Source organism: Magallana gigas, chromosome 3, assembly GCF_963853765.1.
Source record: "Magallana gigas chromosome 3, xbMagGiga1.1, whole genome shotgun sequence".
In the NCBI taxonomy this organism is placed as follows: domain Eukaryota; kingdom Metazoa; phylum Mollusca; class Bivalvia; order Ostreida; family Ostreidae; genus Magallana; species Magallana gigas.
Genome location: NC_088855.1, coordinates 26,625,510 through 26,652,040, shown reverse-complemented (window position 1 = coordinate 26,652,040; position 26,531 = coordinate 26,625,510). Strand labels below are relative to the sequence as shown.

The following is a 26,531-nucleotide window of genomic DNA, read 5'->3' as shown; positions in this document are numbered from 1 at the left end:
ATAATGTACTTTAAAATATACAATAACAAAATTTAAACATATCCACAGCCACTGAAAATTAAGGTGGAATGGGACACTTGTCGATAATAATGTGGATAAAAGTAAATAATAATCAAGTACTGGTACTTTAACTGCATAGAATTTTTTTTAAAATTCTCAATATTTCACCAAAAAATATGTTTTAAATTTAAAAAAAAAATAAAAGCTCAGCAAAATTTGAACTCATGACTTTCAGATTCGTAGTTAATGCTCTAACCAATGGCGCTATGCGGTTCGGTTACAATTTTGGGAAAGAAACATTTATAAAATTGTACTAGTTTTATTGGTTATCTCGATAGAAAATATGTCACAGTATGGAGGTGTCCCATACCACCTTAAAGCAAATGCTAATACATGTGTTGGAAATATCCAATAAAGTGTAACGGTACACATTGATCTGTGTGATCTGCAAGTGGTTATGCTTTTGATATTGAATTCACTGTGTTTTTAAAATGGGTTAATGGGATCAAGTTATCTATTTTCCATGAGCAATATTGGGTTGTCTTTATGGGGATAAAACAAGTACAATGTAGTCTTTATTAGCTGAATCTTTCAATCTTTCCTATTGCACTGCTGTAGTTGTTGACTGTTGTCAGAAGTCGTCCACTTGATTATTCCTACAGCATGCATACCAGCAGCTGCAAAGAGAACGGGGTCATTCTAAATATTGGTGTACATTGCATTAAAACCCTACTCTCCACTGCAGAGTTATTTCTGATGCCCAGATACCTACTCCATCAGAGCATAGGTTCATGGCTAGTTATTTTTTAATAACATGTGCGATCTAAAGTTGCCCCCCCCTTCCCTGAAAAATTCAAATATATCTAAAAAAAATTCTGGATCCGCGCATGACTTGACAGCTCTTACTTGGGTTCCATCACTGGCGCGGATTGAGGTTTTTTTTCAAAGGGGGGGGGGGGGGTGTGCTTATATATATGGGACATGTCCCGATATTCTGACCAACTCAGTATTTCAGAATATGCTTACTGCATAAAATTACTAACTGTAAAATCCTGGAGGGTGTCCAGAATTCCGCTCCCCTGATCCGCGCAAACAAAACTAATATATATCCAAACGTACAATTATGAATATATAACAACACTGAGTATATTTATATCTAGATACCGTACATTTCATTTGATTTTGCTATTGTCTGTCAAAGTTCAATTTCTGAACACTATACATGTACCTTCGATATTCTAAGTTGAGGACCTCCTCCTTGTTGAGATTTCGCCTCTCCCAACGAGGGGTGGGTAGGTCCTTTCCAGACTGGGCCTTCATTAATGCGCTAGTCCACATCCTGAAGCAAGAAAAGTTTTTTATTGAACATTTTCACTAATAATTTTCCAAAAATTTTGTTTAAAAGTGTATGCTCATTCAGAGATGATTTGTCCCAATGCCATTTTTTTCACATTCTCTGTATTCCCTGTTTTATTGGTATTTTCCCCTCTAAGGGTATCCCCTATAGCACAAGCAGATCAATTGTCACAAGACCCAGATGTTTTTCAGTAAAGTCTTTAAATTTTTTTTGTAAAAGGCGATGAACTAGTTACATATGTGTTGCTTGTCGTAAACAGGTCGTACTGTTAATGTACTAGTAAATGTCCACACAGTCATACATGTATGCATCAAGCTGCGTTTAGAGAAACCAGTCCCCGTTCACAAAGATGGGTGTACATGTATTGTTAGCCCGTTAACAGGTGAAAGAAAATGGTAATCAGATGTTGGCCTTGCAGTCATGGGACTCAAGAAGAAAAAAATGAAACAAAAAAAGGTTTGTTGATGCAAGGCAATCACATTTTTAAATGAAAAAAACATCCTATCTATCACCAACCTGGCGGTTTCCGAGTCGTTTGCGCAGAGTTTAATGGCTCTATCACCGGTAAGAACGATTTCTATGAGCGCTGATGAATCGATGCCGTTTGGTGGAAGAAGATACTGACACTAAGGAAAAACAGATGGAATATTGTTATTTTTGTATTGGCTAGAAATGAAAAGCATTTCAAATTGAAGCCTTCCATTATTCTTAATGGAGGACACTCTGGACAAAAATACAGCAATTTTACACAGATTCACCGCTTGATGAGATTAATATTTAAAGGTACTAAGGACTTAATAAAGTTATTAGAATATCAAATTGGTTTAGAGATATGGTGATGTTTATCAAATTTCTCCCGCACGGTTTGTTACAGCTATAGTACATCATGAAAACATGTTATTTAAAATAACAATATTAAGGGGTAAAACAGTAATTCATTAGCCTACAGGAGTGGTGTAACTTTAATATTATTAGGATTGTGACGTTATTTTCGTTATTAAGTACCTGACGTCCTGTTTTGATGACGATGCAGTCCATTTTGAGATCGTAAGATTTCTGAGGCCGACTAGCATTTTTATTTTTGAACACCCTGACTGGTCCACCCGAGCAGACGACGATCCAACTCTTCTTCCACTTCCGGAAAAACGCTTCTGCAAAAGTCAATTTCAAACAATCTACAGTTAATACATGTAGTTTCGTCAAATAAGAGGTTTAGGGGCGGATTTTCTTCACGTAATGGAATTATTGTTCAATCCAATGTTTGCTCAGTAGCTGTTGAGTCGACATACTTTATTCGATCTGACTTTTGAGACGTTTTTAATTAGTCCTCAATAAACATGATAAATGATAATAATAAATCAACGTATGCAAAGTTTTCTTTTTTTTTAAATTTAAATAGCGTTTGTTGACGCAAATCGATTTCGGTTATAAAACAAATTGAAAATAGCTTCATTGAAAATTCCATTCTTTTATCCAAGCTACATGAAATTTGGACATGTAAATAATTTTTTGAATGAATTCAACGCGGACCCTTGTGTTAATATCGAAAGTTTGAAATAAAATAAAACATATCGTATTTATTAAATACAAGTAAATAAACAAAACAGAGCCCCAATTTCTTGTGGATTTAAACTATTCTCCTACTTTGTCTGAAGATCCATCCCGCTTTTACTATCATGCCATCTCCTTCCTTGGTGAAGAGAGAGGCAGCCATTTTTCCATCAGGAGGGATCCGCAAACACACTGTCCTGAGAGGAACTTTCTCCTGCTAGGGTGACGGAGCTTGTATGGAAACCTTTGTCCCACTAATAAAAGCTATATGATTCAATCATTACTGCCTCAAGTAGATCGCCACATGTATATTGCTTTCTAATCCTTTTTGTTACCAATCTCTAATCCTTTTCATTTAAATGACCCAATGATCCATATTGCATATTGCCCCAAATCGATTTTACTTTTAAAATGCCAGACACTTTTCATTTTGTGAAAAGATTTACTCTTTCATAATTCAAATAATCGACTTTGGACTCATTTAGTTAAAGGTATTGACGAGATGAATACGGCGTGAAAACTTCATGTGTATCATCACTGTTGACCAGGGGTCCTATTTCGTACGTACGTCACTGCTGCAATTGAAGAAAAATATAAGATCATGATGAAATCTCACAATCCTCCAGTAGGCTGGCAGTTTTATTCCAAACCAGTTGTTGTAATAAACACTTAATCGGCTGAAATCAAAAGAATACAGCATGAATGTATAAAGAGGTAGTTTCTTCTTAAAATCACATGCATTATATTTTTTACCGGTATTTTCTACTCAATAAGGAAATAGTTCGATCTTATCTTACCGCCCCTGACTACTTTGTACATGTTTACAAAGCAAATACTAGCATTATACTTTTAGGAAGATTCGATGAATAGGCATGTCTATCCTTGTAAAATTAGCAAAGTGTTCGATCTTAAACCCATGCATGTACTGCACTAACTGAAATAATTCGTTATGAAACGATTGAAACTAATCTATTATCACCTTTTAGCAAATAATTCTATTTTTGATGCATGTCCGATCTAAATCTCTTAAATGCATTTTTTTAAATTCATGAATTTTTTTAAGTGCAAAAATTACATGTATTTTTCTCGACATGATGATTTCCGTATCATACATGTACATTGACAATAATGGAAATTACTAGCACATGTTTTATGCAGAATGAAAATGATCTCAAATAAAGAAGATAATCGAAAAAATACTGGGTAGACGATATCTTGAAAAAGATCGAACGTGCAATGATTATGATGTACAATGTATTGGGGTATATATCTAGATAAACAACAGAATACATTTGCCAGACGATTGTTTTAGTAGCCGACGATGCAGATTTATATTGGTTTATTTTTATCAATTCCAAAGCAATATCGACCTATATAATATTTATATGATGATGTATAGAGAACTGTAAATGAAGTTAAACTTTGAAGAAATACTATCATAAGAAACAATTCTAATTCAAACAGAACATGGAGTTGACGACCTATGTAAGTTGTAGGCTTAAGCACTCATATTCTACACCCAACAAACACCTCTGCACAGTATGTACATCAAAGACAAAGTCAACTCATTGTTATGACAGTCGTTTGGGCTCAGTGGAATCTCGGCCATTTGCAACATGTTCATGGTTTATTTTACGGCGTGAAGTGATTCGGTCTTCAATATCTGCCGACTCATCAGAAGACAGGACTAAATAAAGTACTGGAGACTTTCCTATATTACTCAATTTACTTCACAATATTCTGCAATATCAGACGAATCTGTCTCTATTCGTCCCTATTCCTGCTGAATGAATATAATCCGTTTCTGATACCACGTAAAATGCCGTCGATCATACAGTTGTAATATTTTCTTTAAAATCATGCCGTTTTCTCAAAAAATATATTTTGATAATCGTATCACATAATTAGCTATTTTAAAAGCTGCAGTAGCATAGAAAAGGTGTGAAAACGGAGCAAAAACTGGGTTAACGTAAAAAGGTGGATGAAGGAAGATACGGTTCCTTACAAACGCGAAATATTTATTACGCAACGGTTCAAGCAAGCTTGGCAATCTCTCTTTGACGCTTGTGTGCATTTTTTGTCTTCCTGATTCAACATTCGCGATTATTTGAGATGACCTTAATTTCATCTTAAGCCAGTGGTAATCAGAGATGATAGGAACCCCGATATCTTACGATATGCCACGACGTCACTAAATCTTTTCCGTGAGTAACTGAGAAATTGTGTCTGAGAGTGAATTATGAAATATTGAAATGGAATCCGGCGAGAAAGGTGATTCTCCAAGGTAAGTCAATTTTTACAGTACTTTATTTCATATCGCTCAACCTTGAATAGAAATAAAAGTTATGGGTTGGTGAAATGTGGAAAAGTTTCACTTTTTCCAAATAAAAAAAACAGAAGGCAAGAAATATGCTCATCAATGCTCTACCTTATTAATTGCAACTTGATAATTAATGTACATTGTTATTTTTTTTCTGAACCTTTATTAAGGCGATAAATAAATAATCTCTTTATATTGTTCTCTACCAATTTGTATAGTAAATAAAATTTGATTAAAATATCCAGAACAGTTCAGATGAACGCACAAACTAGTACATGTATATGATTTGTGCGGTCACGGTTATTCTAGAATGGATCGAGGTAATAAAAATGGCAGTAAATTAAATTGCTAATATGTGTCTTTGATCAAATTTCGATAACAATTATTTGAACAATTAATTTCCTTATAATTCATCAAACACATAAAAAAGAATAGTGTGTCCAAATAGAAAAAAAAAATAAAGGCTATGATAAAAAAGTACGGACCTAGTCCAGTTGCTTTCAACTATACGTATCTTTGAGATGGGAAAACAATTCCTTTAAAACTGAGACAAATGTAGATTGTGAAAGACAGACAGACAGATAGATTACGGACACAGTGAACTGCTAAATAAACCGGTGTAAGAAAAAATGTGACAAAATCTAGAGGAGAACAATCAAAGCATACATTGGATCCTTAACATCCTTAAATAGTTATTGACACAGCTGAATTAAAACAACAACAACAACAACGGTTGTGATCGGCCAAGGAACCTACTTACATTGTAAATGAGTTTACACTTATAGAAAAAACAACAAGCGAACAATTGAAACACTAGGTGTATAATAGGACTGAAATCTAGAACCAAACCACGCATTTTTAGATCATCCGACTCAAAATTGTAAATATGGGTGTCCGTCAAAATTCTTAAAATTTTTCTCGCCCTCAGGAATGTTTCATGTCTTGCGTATTTAGGCGCCCTGCTTGAGAAAGGGTAAGGGATTAATCGACATTAATAATTCAAAGTAAATCATGAAATTTGCTTTTGATACAAGGTAACTGTATCAAGGAGTTTCAGGGAGTTATCTGGGCCCGCCGCTTGCTGCAAGTTATATAAACATTTCAATTTCAGATCAAATATCTGTCATTTCCTTCTCATATCTGCAATGCTATGCTAAATATTTGAACCTCAATGCTCGAAAATAGTTTTATGGCATGGCATCTATTACGTTTCATAATAGGTTTGCTATAATTTAAATAATTAAAGAAAATGCAATTTTTGTGAACTATGAAATTGTTCGTGAAACATTTTTATGACTTCTTACCCAACTGTCCTAGTACAATAAAATCAAAACTAATGCTCCGCTTTTAAGAGGTAAACAGGCAAAAAAATGTACATTTTGTACATTGTATCAATATTCTTAAATGTAACGACATAAATTTGTCACTCCTCATCAACATCAAATCATTAAACAATATAGTAAGGTTACAATTCAGAAGAGTTTTGTAGAATTTTAAAGTACTTAATGCATAACCATTTGTTGCCCCTTGTGATTGTAGGAACCGGGAGCCTTGGTTCAGGGGGCGTACGAGGACCGAGAGATTCCTCCTGGTTTTGGCCCTCGTTTTGATCCTGCTGTGTGCGGCCTTGATCTGCGTAGTTGTGTATATCTCGGTCAAACTCGGTTCTTCTGATAACGTAGAAGGTAAGCGTATTGAGCTTTTGAAATATGCCGGTGTGAATTTCATTTATTATGAAACAAAAAATGATTAAAAATCTAAACTTATGGCAGCAATTTATGTTATGTAACCTTTAAATATTATTTTTCAGCTTGTGATAAATTAGAATGCATCCGAGCTGGTAGGTTTTGTATTCTTTTATTTCCCGTAATTAAAAAATACTGCAAAATCGATTTGGTCCAGTAGCGTAATCTGAACTCAGTTTCTTCTTCTGTCCCTCTTGTAACGAAGTCTTCAACTATGCCGTAAGATATTCTCTTTCGCTCAAGGCAAGTTGTTTACAGAAAAGGGTTGAATAGATTTCGCATGTATTTAGTGGTTAGTATAGTGATATGTACAGAATCAACAGAGTAACGATCCCCGGAGTTTGTTGAACATTTTTATTTCACCGTTCTCGAAAACTTTTCGAAAGACCCATTTTTTTCATAATATGAATCATTTAATTTTTACAAAGGTTTTTACGACTTCATGTATGCCAACAATTCATCTTTATCGTTAAGCTGCACGAGTTGCGGATGGAATAGATTTTTCTGTGGACCCATGTGACAATTTCTACGAGTACGCCTGTGGAGGCTGGATGAAAAATCACGTGATACCTAACGATAGATCCTTCTTGGCTAGTTTTAGTATTTTACGCGACACAGTCCAGGTCAAATTAAAACGTTCGTTGAAACAGTATCTTTCATTGAATATTTTGAGTTATCAATTGACAAGAAAAGATTGATTAATGTTATGATTTGATATGTTTAACGAAAGTTTCTCTGATCAATTATTTTTAGAGGTACTCGAAGAAGATATAAGTGAGGGAGATATAGAAGCGATTGTAAAGGCAAAGAACCTGTATGGATCCTGTATGAATACAAGTAAGAGCATTAGTAACTTAAGAAAAGTTAGTTTGAAACAAAAATTATCACATATATACATTTACAACATACCCTATTCTGTCTTTTTGCATTCTCAGCATCACCAACTGTTTTCTATATTATCTCAATAAATGGCGTTGACATGGCACTATACAGGCACGTAGCATCGTTTTTGAAAGTGGGGGGGGGGGGGGGGCAGATTCATCCCAAAAATTTTGACAAGCAAATAAAAAATCCTAATCCGTAGGATGTATACTTTTAACTTTAATCTCACTGTTTATTTCAATTCAAGTTTTTTACATGGGCCATGACAGTGCGTGTGTGTGTGGGGGGGGGGGGGGGGGGGGCGGAGGCAACTCAATGTTAATACACTTTTTTGTATGTAAATTTAACAAAAAAGTGGGGGGGGGGGGGGGGGTGGGCAGGACCCACTGCCCCCCCCCCCCCCCCCCCCCCCCCCCCCGATGCTACGTGCCTGCTATAGCACGAATGAAGCATGCGTCATCAATTCAAGCCGTTGAAGAAAAAAAAACGTGACCCTCTCAATCGGCAAAATAAGTTACTACAACTTCCTCTTTTTTTATGTACATGTATTTTAACATTGTAGGTGTGATCAATTTGCTGTAGTATACTGCTTTATCCCCCACCCAGATTACAATAAACACGTTACTATTTTACATCACTAACTCTTGCCTCTGGTCATGTTTACCGGAATAATAAACTTATCATTGATGACACCCCGTCAATTGCTTTCTATTTATCATAATATAGTAGTCAGAGTCTACGTTTTGGACTAGAACACAACTCTCCTGGTCAAGTTTTATAAAATAACAATCCCACTCACTCAATTTTCTAAGAACAAACAAACAATTCACACCTAGATTAAAGCAACACATTTGCAAACATTTCTCAGAAGCAACTAGTCGGTGAACATTATTTAATCGATGGACACTAATCATCTGGATATGGACGTATACAATCAATCTGTGAACAATCTTCACCTTTATTGAGCAATGCAATCTCATGAACACCAAGAATCCGGATGGTGACGATATACCTCATGAACACGTCTCGCTTCTAGTAGTGTGTTCAATGATATATATTTGCATTTCCATTGTTCTTTCCCACTGTAAGCCAATACGGAGGAGCTGCAGTTATTTCTCTATAATCGCAATTGCTCTGTCTTTATACTATGACGTCATAAAGGTGTAACGTTGCCTCGGACTAGAATGTCTCGACGTCATTGGATGAATCGCGTCACGTGGTTGCCTCATAAATTTCTTTACAGGGCAAGCGTCAAAATTTAAACGGCAATATGGCGGACGTAACGTTATTTGAGCTGATTTTTTACATAAACGTTCAACCATACCTTTAATTTTAAGCCCCAAAATATTTAGAGTGATCCCCATTTGCCCGTGACGTAATATTATGATTATGATCCTACAATCGAAGTTTGCACAAACAACTGACGAGGAAGGTAAAAAATTAGAGAATTAAGCTATGAATTTAATCGTTATATATTATCTTTTGTTTGTTTACAAATCAAACTGTAGGTCCTTGACAAAACAAAACACTTATTAGGTTTGTTACTGACTGTTTACAGAAATTTGTGGGGTCGGTAAAGTCCATAGAAGGCGACGCGGAGCTTCGCGTCGGGCAATATTTCGTCCCTCGGGGGCTAATATAATCAATTTTGCCCTCAACCCCAGTCAATATTTGTATAATATTGTATGACGTTATAGATTTTATACGATACATCATGTGTTTTTCTCCAACTCCATTAAAATTGACGTATTTAATATTAAAACATGTTTTTGATAACATTTTAAAGGAATTACTGTTATAACATATCATTGATTCTGTTAATAAATCTATGTGAATTAAAAAGAAACATTAGAGTCTGAATGTTTACTTTTGATGTAATAGCTAAATGTCAAGGTCTAGGCTAATACAAGGTATTTGCGAGTGGTAAAATGATGCAAATATAAGTAATAAACAACGATTATTTAGTGAACATGGCGTTATGAATAGCAACTGCTCTGCTGGCATATTTTTCATGATGCGTTAGCGCGCATCATGGAATATGCCAACAGAGCAATTGCTATTCATAACGCCATGTTCACTAATTAACGTTGTTTATTTCTTAATTAAAATCAGAAAGAAAATTATAGATAAAATAAAATACGCGCTTTTTACATTGTTCATGATGAACAATTTCAATGTTTATTTAAGGAATGAATTCAATATTTAGTTGTTTTAAACAATATAAAATGGTTTGGGGCAGTTATATTTGGCGCTTTAAAAACCGCGAAGTGGTTTATAAAAAAGCGTAAACTGTTTTAAACCATTTTATATCGTATAAAACTAATAAATATTGAATTCATTGCTTATAATTTATTTTTTTTACTCTTCATTGTAGATATAAACGGTCATTTGACCTTTAAAACGACGTAAAATTGTACAAAATTCAAACGTAACGTCACGCGCATTGATACGTTTTTGACCTTAGTCTTACTATAACCTAGGCAACATTCATTCTTTATACGATATAAAATAATTTTTTAACCGATCAGAAAGCACGTTACAACCATAATTAAATTATTTTCCTTTCAATTTTAGCAAATTTAGAGGCTGTAGGAATCTCCGTGTCTCTGCCCCTTCTACGTGAAATAGGAGGCTGGCCAATTCTGGGCACAAACGAGGGAGGAAATTGGAGGGAGGGGGATTTCTCGCTCACCTCCCTAATCGTCACCATTAACAAGTACAGCAACGTGCCTTACATCTACCCTTACGTATATTTAGACAGCAAAGACAAGAAAAGGCGTGTATTATATGTAAGTTGGATTTGACGTTCAGTAGTCAGGTGGGTCCCTATCACTTAATTTACATGTATCTTTCATTGTGGTTTTGGTTAAACGAAACTGTTCTTTGTAAACAGCTACTGCTGAACATATCCAACAAACTCCTGTATTTCAACCAAATTATTTGCTTTTCTTTTATTATTTTTATTCAAATACAAAAACGTAAAACAAAATTGATGCGGTATGGCTAACATCGGTAAAGTTGTTTACAGCTTTTATACATTAGGTAAAACTACGTGTAATATTTGACAAACAAAATGCTGAATGCAGCGATATAACTGTGATTTTATCTACGACTCTTCCCAAGATCTCTCTTACCCTGCTATAGTCGATATCAACTTATAAGCTCGGGTAGGCATTTCTCAATTTTAGACACGCAGGATTAAAAGACACATGATTGCTGGCGCTCTCGAGCGCTAGCAACTACGTTAGTCTTTTTCACTGGAATACTCACGCTCGACTCCAATAGTAGGGGATTCTGGGACTACTACTGTAGATAAACTGTACCATTTGAATTTCGTTTTATCATCTTCACATGAAGTTTTGTGTTTATTGTAAATGTCAAAAAGTAACAATATCATAGATATTATAATGCAAAGTTATTCTAAATATATTATAATAAATAGCTAGTTTTATCTTAAATTTCCGGCAGACTCGGAAAACAACCTTGGATATTTGTTTTCCGAGCATGCCGGAAAGGCCCGAGAAGATACGATTGTTATAAAACAGCACCAATGGTTCTTGAAAATTTTCAACAGTCAATGAGCTATGCCATTGCCGATGTGAAGCCCACTCTAGATTCACAACCCTACTCCAGCCCGGCACAATTCTAATACACCACTGTGCCTTCCTATTCTTAATCAATCGATTTAGAAATTTAAACTAATGTTTTAGAAATCTGCTTCTGAGTTTTATGATGGCTACAACGCTACAACGCTAGCTCACCAATCTTTTTTAAAAGATAAGCTTGTGAAAACATAAAAGTGTTCCACGCGCAATGGTATGTAGAGGAAGGTGACATTTATATAAAAAAAACAATTAAATTGTCTTTGATAACTAATTGCTGTTTGGGGTTCGCTCTTAAGACGGTAAGCTTTTTATAAAAAGCTAATCTTGTTGTAATAGTTTCCGCCTAAGAACAACTGTATGCCGCACGTCAGTACACACAAACTTGTACTCATATGTTTCGACTTTTGCGCTTACCCGAGTAAGGATTAGATTAACTGGATATTCGTGTGGATTGTATATTTTAAATGTTCTTCTGAATACAAATTCAAGAGTATACTCGTATAAATCTGAAGATATTGGAGATGTAAATTCGTGAATAAAGCTTTCCAGAAAATCCACAAATTTTGAGCCGAAACAATTTATTTTAAGTACCAGTGTCTATTTACACTGCATCTTAAAATTTACAGTTAGATAACCCTGGCTTCATCCTCCCTGAACGGAAGCACTACGACCAGCCCCGGGACAGTCCCCTGATGAAGGCCTACGTTGACCTTGGGGTCAAGGTCGCTATTGAGTTTGGAGCCGACGAAGAACAAGCGCGAAGAGACATGGAAGACATTCTGGATCTTGAAACAAATCTTGTCAATGTATGTAAGCAATATCATTTACATGTACATGTATATACTGTAGTGCATTTTTATCTCAAAATACAGCGGTATAAAAACTAATGGATGTCACCTTTTGAAAAAAAGTTTACTAGTAACTTTATGTGAAATTCTCGAGACCAATTCTTGCAAGGTATGTTTACTGTACTAGTTCAGGATGAGACATTTTCGTAAATATGGGATATGATATCGGAAAAGTTTTATTATATTAAGTAAAATATATTAAGAAATATTATTGGAAAAAACCCTCTGTATACAAATTTATACAATTATTTTTAAAAGTGTTCAAAATTTTAAAGAACTGTGTAATTTGGGGAAGTATCTCCATTTAGCTTTCAATATTCATGATGATTAAGAAAAATTTCTCTGGTTTTTTCGCCTGTTAGTAAAATTTTATTTTATATACATTGTCAATGTACTTTACATGTACTTCTGTCCGTGACGCCTTTGGCGTGTGGGAAGCGAAAGTTCGTAGGAAACACAAAATCTACTTCTTTCTTCCCTCCTTCCCTTCAAAACGCATTGACATTTGTAAATGTGAATATATATTTCTAGATTAGAAAACGATCTTAATTCTAGCATATTGTTCTTTTGATTCCAACAATTTTTCATAAATAGTCAAAATACATGTACATATTTTTAAAGATAAAGAAATCAAAATAAGGTATCTGCCTTGTCATAGGATTGCCTTTCCATTATTTTCATTCATCCATTCCTTAAAGATTACAACGCCCATGGAAGATCGAAGAGACAATGAGAAGCTGTACAATAAGTTTACTGTAGGGGAAATGAAACTGAATTTTACAGAGTCAAAAGAGGTAAAACGCGAACACGCAGAGAGAGAGAGAGAGAGAGAGAGAGAGAGAGAGAGGGAGAGAGATCTTGCTTTCCTATATTCTAAATATTATTTTCATATACTGTATCGTGAATCAGAATTTCATATACACACCAGTTACATCTGATATTGTAGCTGGACTTTACGTGGAGAGGCTACATCCAACAGTTGCTTCAGATAGATGGGGTGGAGTTTGACCTTGATGAGAACCAGACAGTGATTGTTGTAGATATACAGTACATGAAGCGCTTAATTCCAGTCTTGTTACAGTTTCCAAAGAGGTGAAAGGCTTAAGCACACTGATAACCCATCCACTTGCTGTATTAGGAATAGGCAGTAGTGCCCTGATATTCATTTCATCAAAAAAGGTCTAGAGATCATTGAATGAGGAAAAGATACAATTTATATGATTATGTCTTGTTTGTTGCAGTCATAAAACATAATATAGAAAGAGGAAGCATGTTTTTGTTATTAGTATCACAATGCTTAGTACCTAAATGTGATTAATATTAGGATCCCGGTCAAGGTCACATAACTTCAAGGTCAACCGACTGTTAGTTTGCATTTCATTATTGAAGGCACGTGTAAAATTTCTTTTTAGATATAAATGCACAACGGTAATCTCAATGGAAGCACTCGTACTATCATTGAAGTGACATCTTCCACTCGTTCATTCACCGCATTGCTCCAGATTTTTATGACCTCGCAAAAATCCAAGCAAACCAATGTTGGCATTCAATGTCATGATATACATACCTGGCATAATTATATAACAATGCTCTGTATCTTCGAGGTATCGGCCTAGAAACGATAATGAAGGGCATACTAATAGTGTATATCATTGAATAGAATTTTATTTAGAAGAGTGGGATATGACTGGTATGGATCGTCCAATCCATCCATCCATTCACATCCATCCACATCCATCCATTCATTAATCCATCATGTTCGCATGAAAAGACATCTTAAGCAAAATAATAGTTATTTTGTTTAAATAAGTGGTTGATTCGCTAATACATGTACATACACGTACTCCAAAAATCCTGCGAGGTTCATACACGAATGAAGAATGTTCAGTAAATTTTTTTTACACTGTAGGACAGTTACAAACTATGCAGTCTGGCGCATCATGAATAACCGTATCAAAGACCTCCCTGACAGATTCAGACAGTATCTTGGAGAATACTTAAAGGCAAGAAACTGTTTCGCTTCATCATACATTAATCTCGATCGACTATGCATCATTGTCTATTTTTCAAAAATTAAAATCAACTCGCAATTTTCCTCCAAACTTCTTATTCTCAATACAGTTTGCACAATAAGGCTGTTCTTTTGGTAAATATTACACAACAGGTCCTGTACGGTTCCTCCCACATTCGCTCCCGATGGCGTAAGTGCGTGGACGTAGTAGTGAACTATCTGGGTCTGCCCATAGGCCGCCTGTTCGTACAGAGACACTTCGACGAAGAGGCCAAAGCCGGGGTAAGAGCATCGAGAACTATATTACGTCAGATATTCAGTGCTGTCCTGAAATTACGTTGTTTTTGAGGTTTAAAAATATTAACTTTTCGAATTTAAACCATTATATATTTCTTGAATATTCTTTTTATATCAAGGAAGCTCAGAAAAAATCGCATTTGTCTTTAAACGTGAAGAATCCACCTCACCCCACCCATCATAATTCCTAAAAAAAATGAAGAAAAACTGTTTAGATTATATGATTTAATCATTTTACATTTATTGGAAAAAAAAGAAGGAAAAAGGTGATATCTTTTGATATTCTAATCAGGCCATGATTACTTCCCCCTTCCAGATCAGTGACATGTCTGACAATATACTGGACTCATTCAGGACGATTCTGTCAGAGCTGGACTGGATGGACAAAGATACACGGGAAGTTGCCGAAGAAAAGGTTCGAGGTCTACTGACTTCCATAGGAATTTAAGAAAGACTGATATCCTGAAACAAATACTTTGTATCATACAAAGATTTCATAATTTTTGTATTTTGAATAAAGAGAAATAGTTTAGGGTTTTTTTTTGGGTAAATTAAAATAAACAATTCATGCATTTTTGTTATGCCATCATTTTTTTCTTCATGATATAAATTGTCTTGATGACAGGCTCTATTTATAAAAAGAAAGATTGGTTACGAAGACAGCATTCTGGATGACGATTTGCTGAACAGGCGATACGAAAACGTAAGTCGGCCTGTCGACTGCAAACTGAGCTGTGATGTTTGATATTAATAATTTATAAATATTATTACTTGAAAAATAACCAGAAAAAATGAGAACGAGTTTCATATATTTATACACACACACACACTGGTATATATAAATGAACAGGAGAAAGTGCTTTTGCGTGTTACGTGTGAGTGTTACATAATGATATACACGTACTTATCATGTAGGTAACAATTCATCCAGTAAACTACTTCGAGAACATGTTGTTCCTCTTGAAAAGGACCGTGATTGACGATTTATTGGAACTGCGTACAAACCTGTACAGAATGGAGTAAGAATTGACCTTCCTTAGATAACTGTTAATCTAACGTTATATTGCGGGCGTTAAATAATCGCGATAATCCCGAGCAGCCTATTGCTAGTATATATATTCGCGAATATTTATCGCCGCAAACAAGTTGTTTGTTTATATATGTAAATTAAACTAACTACTAATACATTCCTAGCAGAATTTAATCATTTTCAACAGGCAATCGGCTAAAACATCGATTACAATATAAACAATAAACAAACTAGAGATAAACCATTTCCTTTGTCATCTGATTTAGGTTTTAGTCAATAAAATGCCGTATGGTTAAATTCAATTATATAACAGAATATTAAGTATTGGCAACAAGTATTCTGAATTCTGAACATGTGTTTCTTTATTTTACTCCATCTTTTTTTGTTTTAGATGGGAAGTGGCGCCATCAACAGTCAATGCGTATTACAGTCCTCCTCAGAACAGAATTAGTAAGATACATAGAAACAAAAAATACATTGCTCGTTCATTTCACATGGAATTTTTTATGTGAAATGTACGTGAAGGGAGCAAAATATTATACGTGAAATTAATGTGAAGTGAACTTGACATGAAAACAGAATTTGTGTATTTGCTTTTTCAAAATGATTTTTTTTTTTTTTTTTTTTTTTTTTTTTTAAGTTTATAAAAAAATCCTCATCAACAAATTGTGTATCAGTATTGAATCAAGCATGGTGTTGTTTTGATAGTGTTTCCAGCGGGTATTCTACAGCCTCCTTACTACCACAAGGATTATCCAAGGTCAGCACCTTGAATTAAATACAGGGGAGAATCAAAATTTAAATTTTTAGTTGCATGTTTTGAGATTAAAGGAGGGGGAGGGGGCTCAAAATGGCACACCACTTTTTGAGAGTAAAAAGAAAAGATATAGTTTCAAGATGATGTTGTAATTTAAGGTTATTTTAATGTAACTTTTTTTAAATTACAGGTCCCTAAACTATGGCGGGATAGGGACGTTGATTGGTCACGAAATCACACACGGGTTTGATGACAGAGGTACATTTATCGATCCTCCAGGAAATACTTAAACTCATCTTTTCTTTTGTGGTTCATGTTTATATGAAGTAACCCATTAGTGCAGGAAAATTACAAAACTTCGTCGGTGGAATTCAGTAAAAAAATATTCTGCGAAAATTGCAAGTAACTTGTCACTTGTGACTTTGAAGGCTGAGTGGGCGTGGCTAATTTCATACAATATCTGTTTCCTTGAAAAGAAGAGCTCCGGAAATGGACAAAATTTTCAAATATTAGAAATTTGTCTTTACTATACAAATAATTTACAGCTAAATAAAATAATAGACCGATATCATGGGTAACTTGTTGACCATCCAGCAGTTTTAAATAGTTCACAGAATGCGTACATATGTTTACGCTGACAAATTGATTTCAATTGATTGGATCTTGGTTTGGTTTTGTCAAAGGCCTTTTGAATTCCGAACAAGATATACAAAATAATAAAGTATAAAATAAAGCATCAGTACGTCTCCTCATTTATTAACATATTTTATACTTTATTTTATAATAAATTATAAAATATGTTAATAAAAGAGAAGACGTACTGATGCATAAGGACAGGAAACCCAAATTTTGAATTCTAACCTCGCCCCCTCTTCGGAGCACATGGCTCAGTGGTCATAGGCGTTAGGCCAGTAACCCAAAGTAACTGGTTCGAACCCCACTGTGGTTAATTGACGTTAGTGCTGTACCCTTCGACAAGGCACTCTATCTACATTGTCTCAGTCCATCCAGCTGCAATTGGGCACTGGCATTCACTTGGAGTTAACCTGCGATGGACTGGTGTCCCATCCAGGTGGAGTCAATGACTCTCATCCGCTTAGCACCACGGAAACCAGGGATAGGCACCAGCCCTATGGGCCTTCATGGCTCGTAGAAGGATACAACTTTAACTTTAACCCCCTCTTTACGGGAGATGGGGTTGGTTTTAAAACGTTAATTTTAGCGCTAATTTGAAATTTTAAAATGGGTTAGGTTGTGTAAATGCCTTTTTTAAACCAAGCGGAGATTTACCTACCCAAGGAAGTCTTAATCGGGGAGGGGGCTGTCTTTAAACACCTGTTACAAGGTGTAGCATATTGTTTCATTCTAATTATCAAGGATAATACTCAAAAGCAATAAATGAAACAACCACATATTACCCGAACAACCACATATTGCCAGAACAACCACATACAGTCAGAACAACCACATATTGCCAGAACAACCACATCCTGTCAGAACAACCACATATTGCCAGAACAACCACATATTGTCAGAACAACCACATATTGCCCGAACAACCACATATTGTCAGAACAATCACTAATTCGTCCGTAAAACTTTGAAAATGTACACATTTTCAAATGGATGTACACATTTTCAAATGGATGCACACATTTTCAAATGTATTTGTATAAATTGTTAGATATATATCTATTGTACGTCTGCTTACTCATCATCCCTAACTTGACGTAGGGCGACAGTATAACAAGGAAGGGGAACTACACGAATGGTGGAGCAAAAGGTCAGTCGATAAATTCAAAGACCTCCAGACATGTTTTATCAACCAGTACGGAAACTTTTCATCCCCTGAAGCCGATGGAATGAAGGTCATTCTCTGTTATCATTATTTAGGCTGCATGTTTTAGGCAAAGACAATTATAATAAGCGAAAATTGTCTTCATCTTCATCTGTCGTAATAGTTGGTGATATTAAGGACTGGATAACACTTTCCATAATTCTTTGAGAGTACTACAAACGCCATAGTTTCTTTTTTAGGTTAACGGTATAATAACGCTCGGAGAAAACATTGCTGATAATGGCGGAGTGTTACAGAGTTATAGAGTAAGTCAGGTTTTCCTCGACAGTAAAAAAAAACCCACTAAGACACAAAAATAGTGGAAATAGCGTGAACTCACCCAAAAGGTTTTATCCCCGACGTGTTTAAAGTTCCTGTCTCGATCAGAGCTGTTGCTAGATAAACCCTTATTTTTGAGGGAACAGGTTCAAAACGAGCGAAGGAAAAAAAATGCAAAAAATCAAAATCAAAGTGTTATTTGAGCCCACAATTCTAGAACAATAGTTAAATCAATTATAAACTTTGTTGGTGTCGTTTTCAAATCCTGTGATGTGCGAAGGGCTTAATACATACATGTCGAACTTTTGTATGACTTAACATGTTCACTTTTATTCAAAAAGAGATTATTTCGAATTCTGAATGTTTATCTGAGGCAGAAATATCACAATGTACAGCTTACTGTCATGTTGTAAATATTGAATCGACCGGGTGGCGGTAAATACAAAATATTAATCAAAATTTACATGATATTACTACAAATATTTGTCTACAAATGCGTCAAACCTGAAACCCCAAAGCATATGTGTTTAGTATCATACATCTATTTTTCGTCTTAACAATTATATTACATTCGTATATCCTGATAGGCTTACAGAAATTTTGTTTCCAAAAGAGGAAGCGAGGAAAATCCTCTTCCAGGACTAAATATCACACACGACCAACTCTTCTTCATCAATTTCGCACAGGTTTGAAGCTGCTTTCTGACATTTGTTTTTACAATGAAATTTAATTTAGAAGAGAGTGATTTTGCCCTTTACTTTTCCATTTCTAGATACGCTGTACAATTGCTGAGAAGAAAAACTTCGTAAATCACCTAATGACAGGACCCCATAGTCCATCCAGATTCAGGCAAGTCAGAAAAGTCGGGAAAAGATACAAACCGATTTTTAAATTGTGAAATGTATATTTTTTCATATTTATCAGTAAAGTTCTGAAATTTTTGTGGTGTGAATTAATGCTTATAAAAAGTCTTAAAGTTCCTTAAAACGGATTAAAAAAAAGAAATGGTGACGAACAAACCCATGATTGACCAAATGTCGAATTTGTACACGATTTCCTGATCTTTTATATCACATGTGAAAAAACGAAATTGCGATACATTAATGTAAATAAGTTCGGTTGAAAAGAAAAATAACGTAGTATTATTCATTCACCCAACATATAAATACTGAGTTACCTTTCCACTTCAAAAAATAGGATTTCACGCAAGAGCAGGGGGCATGTAAATACTGCAGCGTGGGATATAGGGATGAGCAAGCTCAGCCTCTCGACGAAACCTGATCTCTTGAGAAACTAATATTAGTTGTATATTTATTAAAGTAAAAGTAATTATGTCACTTAAACTCGTTGTTTGCAGGGTTACGGGAACTCTACAGAATCTGCCTGTCTTCTCGGAAGCATTCCAATGCCCTAAAGACAGCTATATGAATCCAAGACACAAATGTCGGCTATGGTAGCGTGGAAGAATAAACAGATACCCCTGCATTTTAATCTTTATTTCACATTACTAGTATTCTGTTTCAATATATATATTTGTTAATCGCCATTTGTGAATGTGTGTGTGTGTTGAATGAATTAAACAAAGAAATTTTATTCATTTAATTCGTTTCATAGTTGAACAAAAATAAAACAAGGGTTTGGGAAAAAAAACCATCGAGGAGATTTAGCTCACCTAAAAACTGAGAGTACAAACGAACTTTTTTGATCACGACTGGTTTTCTGTTCGTTTGTCCGTAAACTTAGCGTAAGCGACAGAGCGCGATAGTCGACCCCGCTTGTACACGTGGGTTTTCTTTGGCTGTCCCCACATCATTAACTCATTCGTGCTATCTTCCGTGCTAACGAGAAAAACCATATGATATAAATTCAAGAACTTTTCTGCCAATTGTAAGTTTTAAATGAAAAAAAAATGCATTTTAGTCTGTAATTTTTCATTTTTTTTTTACTTTTTCTCTTCGATCCAATTTCAACCAAAAGTGACACAAAGCAGTCTTATGTAAAGAAAAGTGTAGAGATTTAATAAAATTAATTTAATGAAATAAAGGGAAACCCCTTTTTAAGGATTAAAAAATATATATCGAAATAGATCATATGTGTTAAACAAATGTCATTCCAAGAATCACTGCTCCAGTTGTGTCTATATTTTAGCCCAGGGTGACAGTCGAAAAATCGGTTATTTGCGATTAATTGATTATTGGAACAATACACACATTAATTACAAATTCTTTATAAGTTTTTTATCTACGCACGTTATATGAATTAAAAAAAGAATTCAAAGAGAGGCATAAAATGTACAGTAATTTCCATTGGTGTTTCATACAAAAAATGCAGAAGATATTTTTTTCATAAAATTCGTGAGCCCAAAGGACCGTCAGTGGTGTTTTTAAATTATATTTTCCAATCAAATGCCGCGTTACAACCAGAATTCAATTACAACCAAATTAACACATGAATACACATACATGAAAATGATGGTCTGATATTTGTACATACAAATATGAAGTCTGTAATAACAAATATTTCTAAAAAATAAACCTGCATTGATTTATTAGAAATTTCTTTCGCACACCACCCTCCTTGTGGATGCGCACGTGATGTCGAGCCACACCCCTTTTACTCCAGTCGCCGACACAACACACTCCGCCGGCACGCCAGCGGCATCGCTTGGTTCACCAGGGAGCCAGTTGGTGAAGGTTGTCTGAATTTTACCATCAATCCATGTAAATGTCCCAGAATTATCCGTATCGTTCCCGTTTAGCCAGTATTCGTTAGGTAATCCACAATGGTTAGCTGTTCTCGGAATAAACAAAGTGGGAAAATAATAGAAGAAAAAATTACTATCTAAATCTGACCCAGTTCTTTCTATCTCACGAACTTCATGTTTACAATAACTGACTGATCTGCACCTCTCCATTAACCACAAAACCTTTGTAATCTCAACAACAATAGGCAGATATATATGTGCATGTATTATAGATTGTCAAAAAAATCATATGAATAAACTCCAATTCCCTGCTTTTCCCCCCCTCATCTACATCATTTAAATTGGGCTCTGATTTTCAATAAAACAAATATGAACCCCCCCCCCCCCCTCCCTATTAACACCATAGAATTCTTGCATTTTTCGCCAGAAAATCAAATAAAAGAGGCCAACAGGCCTTAACGGTCACCTGAGTACCATAGCATATACACAGACATTTTGAGGATTCTCATATGCATTTACTTAAGCTTCATTCTGGAGTAAAAATAAAATCTAAAACAAGGTAATGACCAACATCTTCCTACCTGAAAAAAAAACTTAAAACGATGGGAACTAATTGTCCCATATTTGTTAACTTTCAAGATAGCTTTTATGTTTTCACAGATAAAGATGGCTGGTATTCATATTTTATTAAAAACAACAATGATTCCCCCTTTTCTATCCCCAGGGGCCAGACAGACACTCTCTCCCTTTAGACATTTATACATAAAAACCCACTGATAAGTTATTTTGTTAGATCAATTCTCCTGTTTACCTGTTCTGTGATTCATTCAATGACATCTGACATTTAATCATAAAGAACTACAAACGCTAACGCCCGTTTCCCGCCTACATTTTACATCCAAATATTTAGGAATTTCTGTCAGATGTTCAAAAAAAAATTATCTACTAAAAATATAAGTAATTCCTAATTGATTTATATAAAAATAAAGTTTATAGTCAAATAATTATTTTTATACGAAAATTTCAATTCCCAACGGAAAAGGTTTTTGTCATCGTTCCTTATTGATTTAAGTGAACCAGATACATTTTCTAGTGCCTTGGGTGACTATGGGAACCTCAATTATACTTGGCCGCCATTGCCAGTCCTAACACTCCCAACTCGTCAACCCAAGACCAGCCACCCCTTTTCCTAGCCCAGTGGAAGACTCTAAATCTACCGGACATAATATTTGGGGCATTCAAAAACCAAACCCTAGTGAATAAACTCGTCCCTGTATTGACTGAAGCTATAATGACAACATTAAAAAGAGCATAAAGAGTGCATTCCAGTCACTAAACGATACAATCAAAAGTCAGAAACAATTGACAAACAAAATCGCGAAATAGTCATATTACATGACAAACTAAAAAATGCTGAAATATCATATCAAGATCTTTAACAACAAATATGGGGCATGGAAGAGTCAATGGATGAACTAGAACAATATAATAGACGAACATCCTTACGATTCCACAACTGTCCCCAACCAAATTCCAACAAGAGCACAGACAACATTATTAAAGATATTTGCAAGGAAAAACTGATACAGTAAACTCTACGTTAAAATTTCAAGGATTGCGATTTGGAATTCGTATCCACCAATAAAAACTTCTGAAGGTGTTATATTATCTGATGACCTTTCCTGGTCATTTTATATAAATTCCATTTTAGCAAATGCTAAAAAAAATTGGATTAATAAAAAAAACTTCCATTTAAACCTAACAGAAAACCATAATCACTATTATATACTCCATTTATAAGGCCTCAGTTAAAATATGCACCTGTCAGATGTATCGGGCTGATGTTCTATTACTGATTCTGACAAATTAGAAAAAATACAATTGATTGCAGCAAGAATTGCTACAGGTTTACCTATTTTTGCTTCTCGGGAATCTCTATACTTTAAAACAGCTTTATAGTAGAATGAAAATATCCAGGCTAAAAACAATGTATAAAATTGACCGAAACATTTTACCCAGTTATGTGATGGATATTTTTTCGAAAAACTGTGCTACTGCATCTAACTAAGCTACCAGAAATGCACAGAATTACTCTATACCTAAATGTCGTTTGGAATTGTATAAATCTTCGTTTGTTCCTACTGTTGTTGATGAATGGAATGCGCTTTCAACGTGTGTGAAAGTGACTCGGTTCGCATTTTTAAGGAAAAAATATATGTTTCTGTTAAAAATGAAAATGTACTTACTTTTAGAACTAGATCTATTTTTTTTCATAGATATTTGAATATTATTCATACGAGACTTATCACAATTGTGCACTGAATAATGATTTATTTCGATATATCATTATTGACAGTCCACTCAGTTCGTGTGGTGAACTCAAGGATACTTACCATTATTTTTTCACATGTAATAAATAAAAAGATGCTAGAAATGTTCTATTTAATGAAATTATTCATATTGTAAATCTAAACATTGTCAATACTCAATACAATACTTTAACTTTGGAGTCACCGTGCAATAAGTGACAATGAAAACAAATATTTATTTACATTAGTTTATAATTATATAAAAAAAATGATCTTAAAAACTACTATAAACCATTCTTAATTACATACATGTCAATTGCATACTAGTATATATATGTAAACTGCCATTTGATCCCCTGACCTTTATATATATTGTGTATACATCTATTGTATTATATCTTTGTAATGGGAGAGGGCGGTCTAAGTTAATATGGAACTTGCGCCCAATCCCATTTGTATTTTTGTACAATGAAATAATGTTCAAACCAAATCAAATCAAATTAATGAGTTGAATATACAAATAAATTCCTTTCTGTTGTTAGTTATAAAGTACATGTATAATTGGTCTCTATAAACCTACCCAAATTAGTAAGCCAGTCGTTTTCAGCTTCAGAGTTTACCTCAATGATATAAGATGGTGGAGTCAGGCTGGCACAATAAATCTGCATAAAAAATAAACTGAAGCAATATGAGCTGCGGTTTTCTTAATCCCGTATTTTGCTGCCTCTAATTTTGAGCTGTAACTTAAATATTCATATATATTTACATTTTCCAGTGCCTTTGTCTGAGATAAAACTACAAATCGATTTTGTAATGCATAGTCCAATACATTTCATCAATATTTATTTTAATGTTTGGTCGCATGCAATAACTGAAAAAGTATGAGGTGATCAGTTTTTGGTTCTGATTTGCTTCCATGTAATTGTTTTGCATTCTTTTCAACATTTGGTAAAAAAAAAATGAGGTAAAAATTGACTGCTATATTCCCATATAATCAAATTGCGATAGAAAACAGTTTTTTTGTTAAAGTAACTGCAAAAAAATCTCACCCGTGATTCATTGAAGGTTAATCTCAATGTACCATCCAGAAAGTACCAATGGCCCGAATATTGGTTCCAACTTAAACAATCTATGAGAATGGAAAAAAATTGTTTAGCTTTATTTATTATTTTATGATACCTTTTTTTTTTTTTTACATGTATTCTGTACCGGTATACAATTAATTGAAAGCCGAGGGAAATGGGAAATTTTAATTTTTCAGCAACATTTGATAGTAGAATGAGGTGAGCACACCGTTCAGACTAGAACTGTATCAAAGAAAAATTATCAGTTGTAATATCATGTTATACGCATGGTTGTCAATATTTTTGTTACATCAATCACAACACGAGTTGATATGGGGATCGGTGTTAGTCTATCGTGATCAACAATCTTGAAAATGAAATTTCATAAAGATAAAAAGAAAATGGCGATTTCAAAAATTTTAAATAATGACAATTTTTTCAATTTGCTAATTATAGATGTGATTAACATTTGCATATATTTTCCAATTATTAAAAATCCGTACTGAAACCACCAATTATGCAATGAAAATCACACGAAATTGACTATTTACCAGGTAAAGACAGAGTAGTTTCAGTCTCAATTTCAGTGTTAACTTCTGTCTTAGTTTCTGTTCCTGGCAAATCAGTTGTCAAGGATGCAATCGGCTCACCTAAAACATCAATCCAGTCGTTTGTTTGTTATACATTTTTGTACAATGAATATAGATTATTAGATGGCAATTTTTATTTCACATCCTATATTAGCCCAATGTCACTGTATATCAGCCCGAGAGCCGTCAGGCTCGAAGGCTGATATATATAGCGACCAAGGGCTAATATAGGATGCGATATAAATGCATCTGATGTGTAATTCTATTATTATTACTAGTATTTATGAAAGTAAAGTTATAATGATTGACATGAAATTATCGACTTAGAATGATATTTTTTCTTTTAAATATAGATTTAAAAAGATGCTTGATGTAAAGTTCACTATCTCATTATAAAATATAAATTTTCGGGCTCAGCAAAAAATATAATGGATGTGACGAAAATGAAGCCTGTGTTGTCTCAGTGTTTAATTAACCATTCTGAATTTCACTGACTTGTATGAAGAAAGTGCGAAAACACTAAACTCCAACCCAGATCCCCCTTCTAAATGAGAAAAAAAAACCTATGTCTTGTTTGAGGGGAAAACGTTTATGTAAAATTAGACCTACCAGTTCTTCTCTCATAGTAGAGCCATCCTAGATAAGACTGTGGTCCTGTGTCTGACATCACATCCATGCGTACGGACAGAATTTGACAAGAACGAGTGTCCATGTTGAACAGAATAGATTCACATTCATCGCGTCTCGTGCAGTGGGATGCACAGTCGATAACGCTGTGGAAATTCGATGTAAAAATAACATTGGTTTCCAGAGTTGCCCTGTTGTCGTAAAAGGAATTTCTGTACATAAAATCGGAGATGAATTCCCCTCGTACCTCTAGGATGGTCATTATCATGAAGACAATCAATTTGTTGCATTTCATTTTCAGATTCAGTTACAACTTAGTATTAGGTATGTGTGTGATGCGTTTTTTAAACTACGAACTTTTCTACAAATGCGGTGCGATTGGTCGAATAGATGATCGGTTAATCTCTCTTTCATATCGATTTTATGTCAATTAAAAGCCACATATTTTAAAGTACATTTAAAAAGAAGCAAGGCATCAGAAGTTTGTTGCTTGGGTATTTGTTGCACTGGAAAATGAAACGGAAGATGAAGGCATATCTTATCTTTGAAATCAAAAAGAAATTTACGAAGGCACATAAAGCCTGTAAGGTATCTTATTGAAATTATCATATTAATGTTAATTTGAAATTTCTCATACCAAAAATAAAATTGGTGGGTTAAAAATAAATTATTTCCATAATGGTTCGATGGTTATTGCTGTTTTTCAGTTTGTGATTAT

At 34.5% G+C, this 26,531-nt stretch overlaps 3 protein-coding genes across 4 annotated transcripts; 1 reads left to right on the top strand and 2 right to left on the bottom strand.

Moving 5' to 3' along the window:
- Positions 1-19: 19 nt before the first annotated feature.
- Positions 20-3,632, bottom strand: LOC105345293 (pleckstrin homology domain-containing family B member 2). Its single transcript, XM_034481738.2, has 5 exons — positions 3,002-3,632; positions 2,363-2,508; positions 1,874-1,983; positions 1,229-1,339; positions 20-677 (listed from the first exon to the last, which is right to left on the bottom strand). Exons 1-5 carry the CDS (start codon positions 3,069-3,071, stop codon positions 632-634), a joined length of 483 nt encoding a protein of 160 aa, XP_034337629.1. The 5' UTR covers positions 3,072-3,632; the 3' UTR covers positions 20-631.
- A 1,159-nt stretch (positions 3,633-4,791) lies between these two features.
- LOC105345294 (neprilysin) lies at positions 4,792-20,112 on the top strand. Of its 2 annotated transcripts, none has more exons than XM_011453400.4 (22): positions 4,792-5,192; positions 6,768-6,913; positions 7,039-7,068; positions 7,448-7,609; positions 7,727-7,810; positions 10,430-10,644; positions 12,087-12,266; positions 13,007-13,102; positions 13,255-13,400; positions 14,218-14,311; positions 14,473-14,601; positions 14,933-15,031; positions 15,242-15,319; positions 15,532-15,635; positions 16,038-16,096; positions 16,355-16,406; positions 16,594-16,661; positions 18,138-18,271; positions 18,441-18,506; positions 19,107-19,205; positions 19,292-19,368; positions 19,877-20,112. In XM_011453400.4, the coding sequence occupies exons 1-22, from the start codon at positions 5,161-5,163 to the stop codon at positions 19,974-19,976; spliced, it is 2,250 nt and encodes a 749-aa protein (XP_011451702.3). In that variant the 5' UTR covers positions 4,792-5,160; the 3' UTR covers positions 19,977-20,112. The 2 variants fall into 2 exon arrangements, with proteins under 2 accessions (XP_011451702.3, XP_034337628.2); XM_034481737.2 differs by having other exon boundaries at positions 4,806-5,112.
- Positions 20,104-26,148, bottom strand: LOC105345342 (mannose-binding protein C). Its single transcript, XM_011453467.3, has 5 exons — positions 25,796-26,148; positions 25,148-25,246; positions 24,582-24,661; positions 24,113-24,194; positions 20,104-21,309 (listed from the first exon to the last, which is right to left on the bottom strand). The coding sequence occupies exons 1-5, from the start codon at positions 26,106-26,108 to the stop codon at positions 21,068-21,070; spliced, it is 816 nt and encodes a 271-aa protein (XP_011451769.3). The 5' UTR covers positions 26,109-26,148; the 3' UTR covers positions 20,104-21,067.
- Between the last annotated feature and the right edge of the window lie 383 nt (positions 26,149-26,531).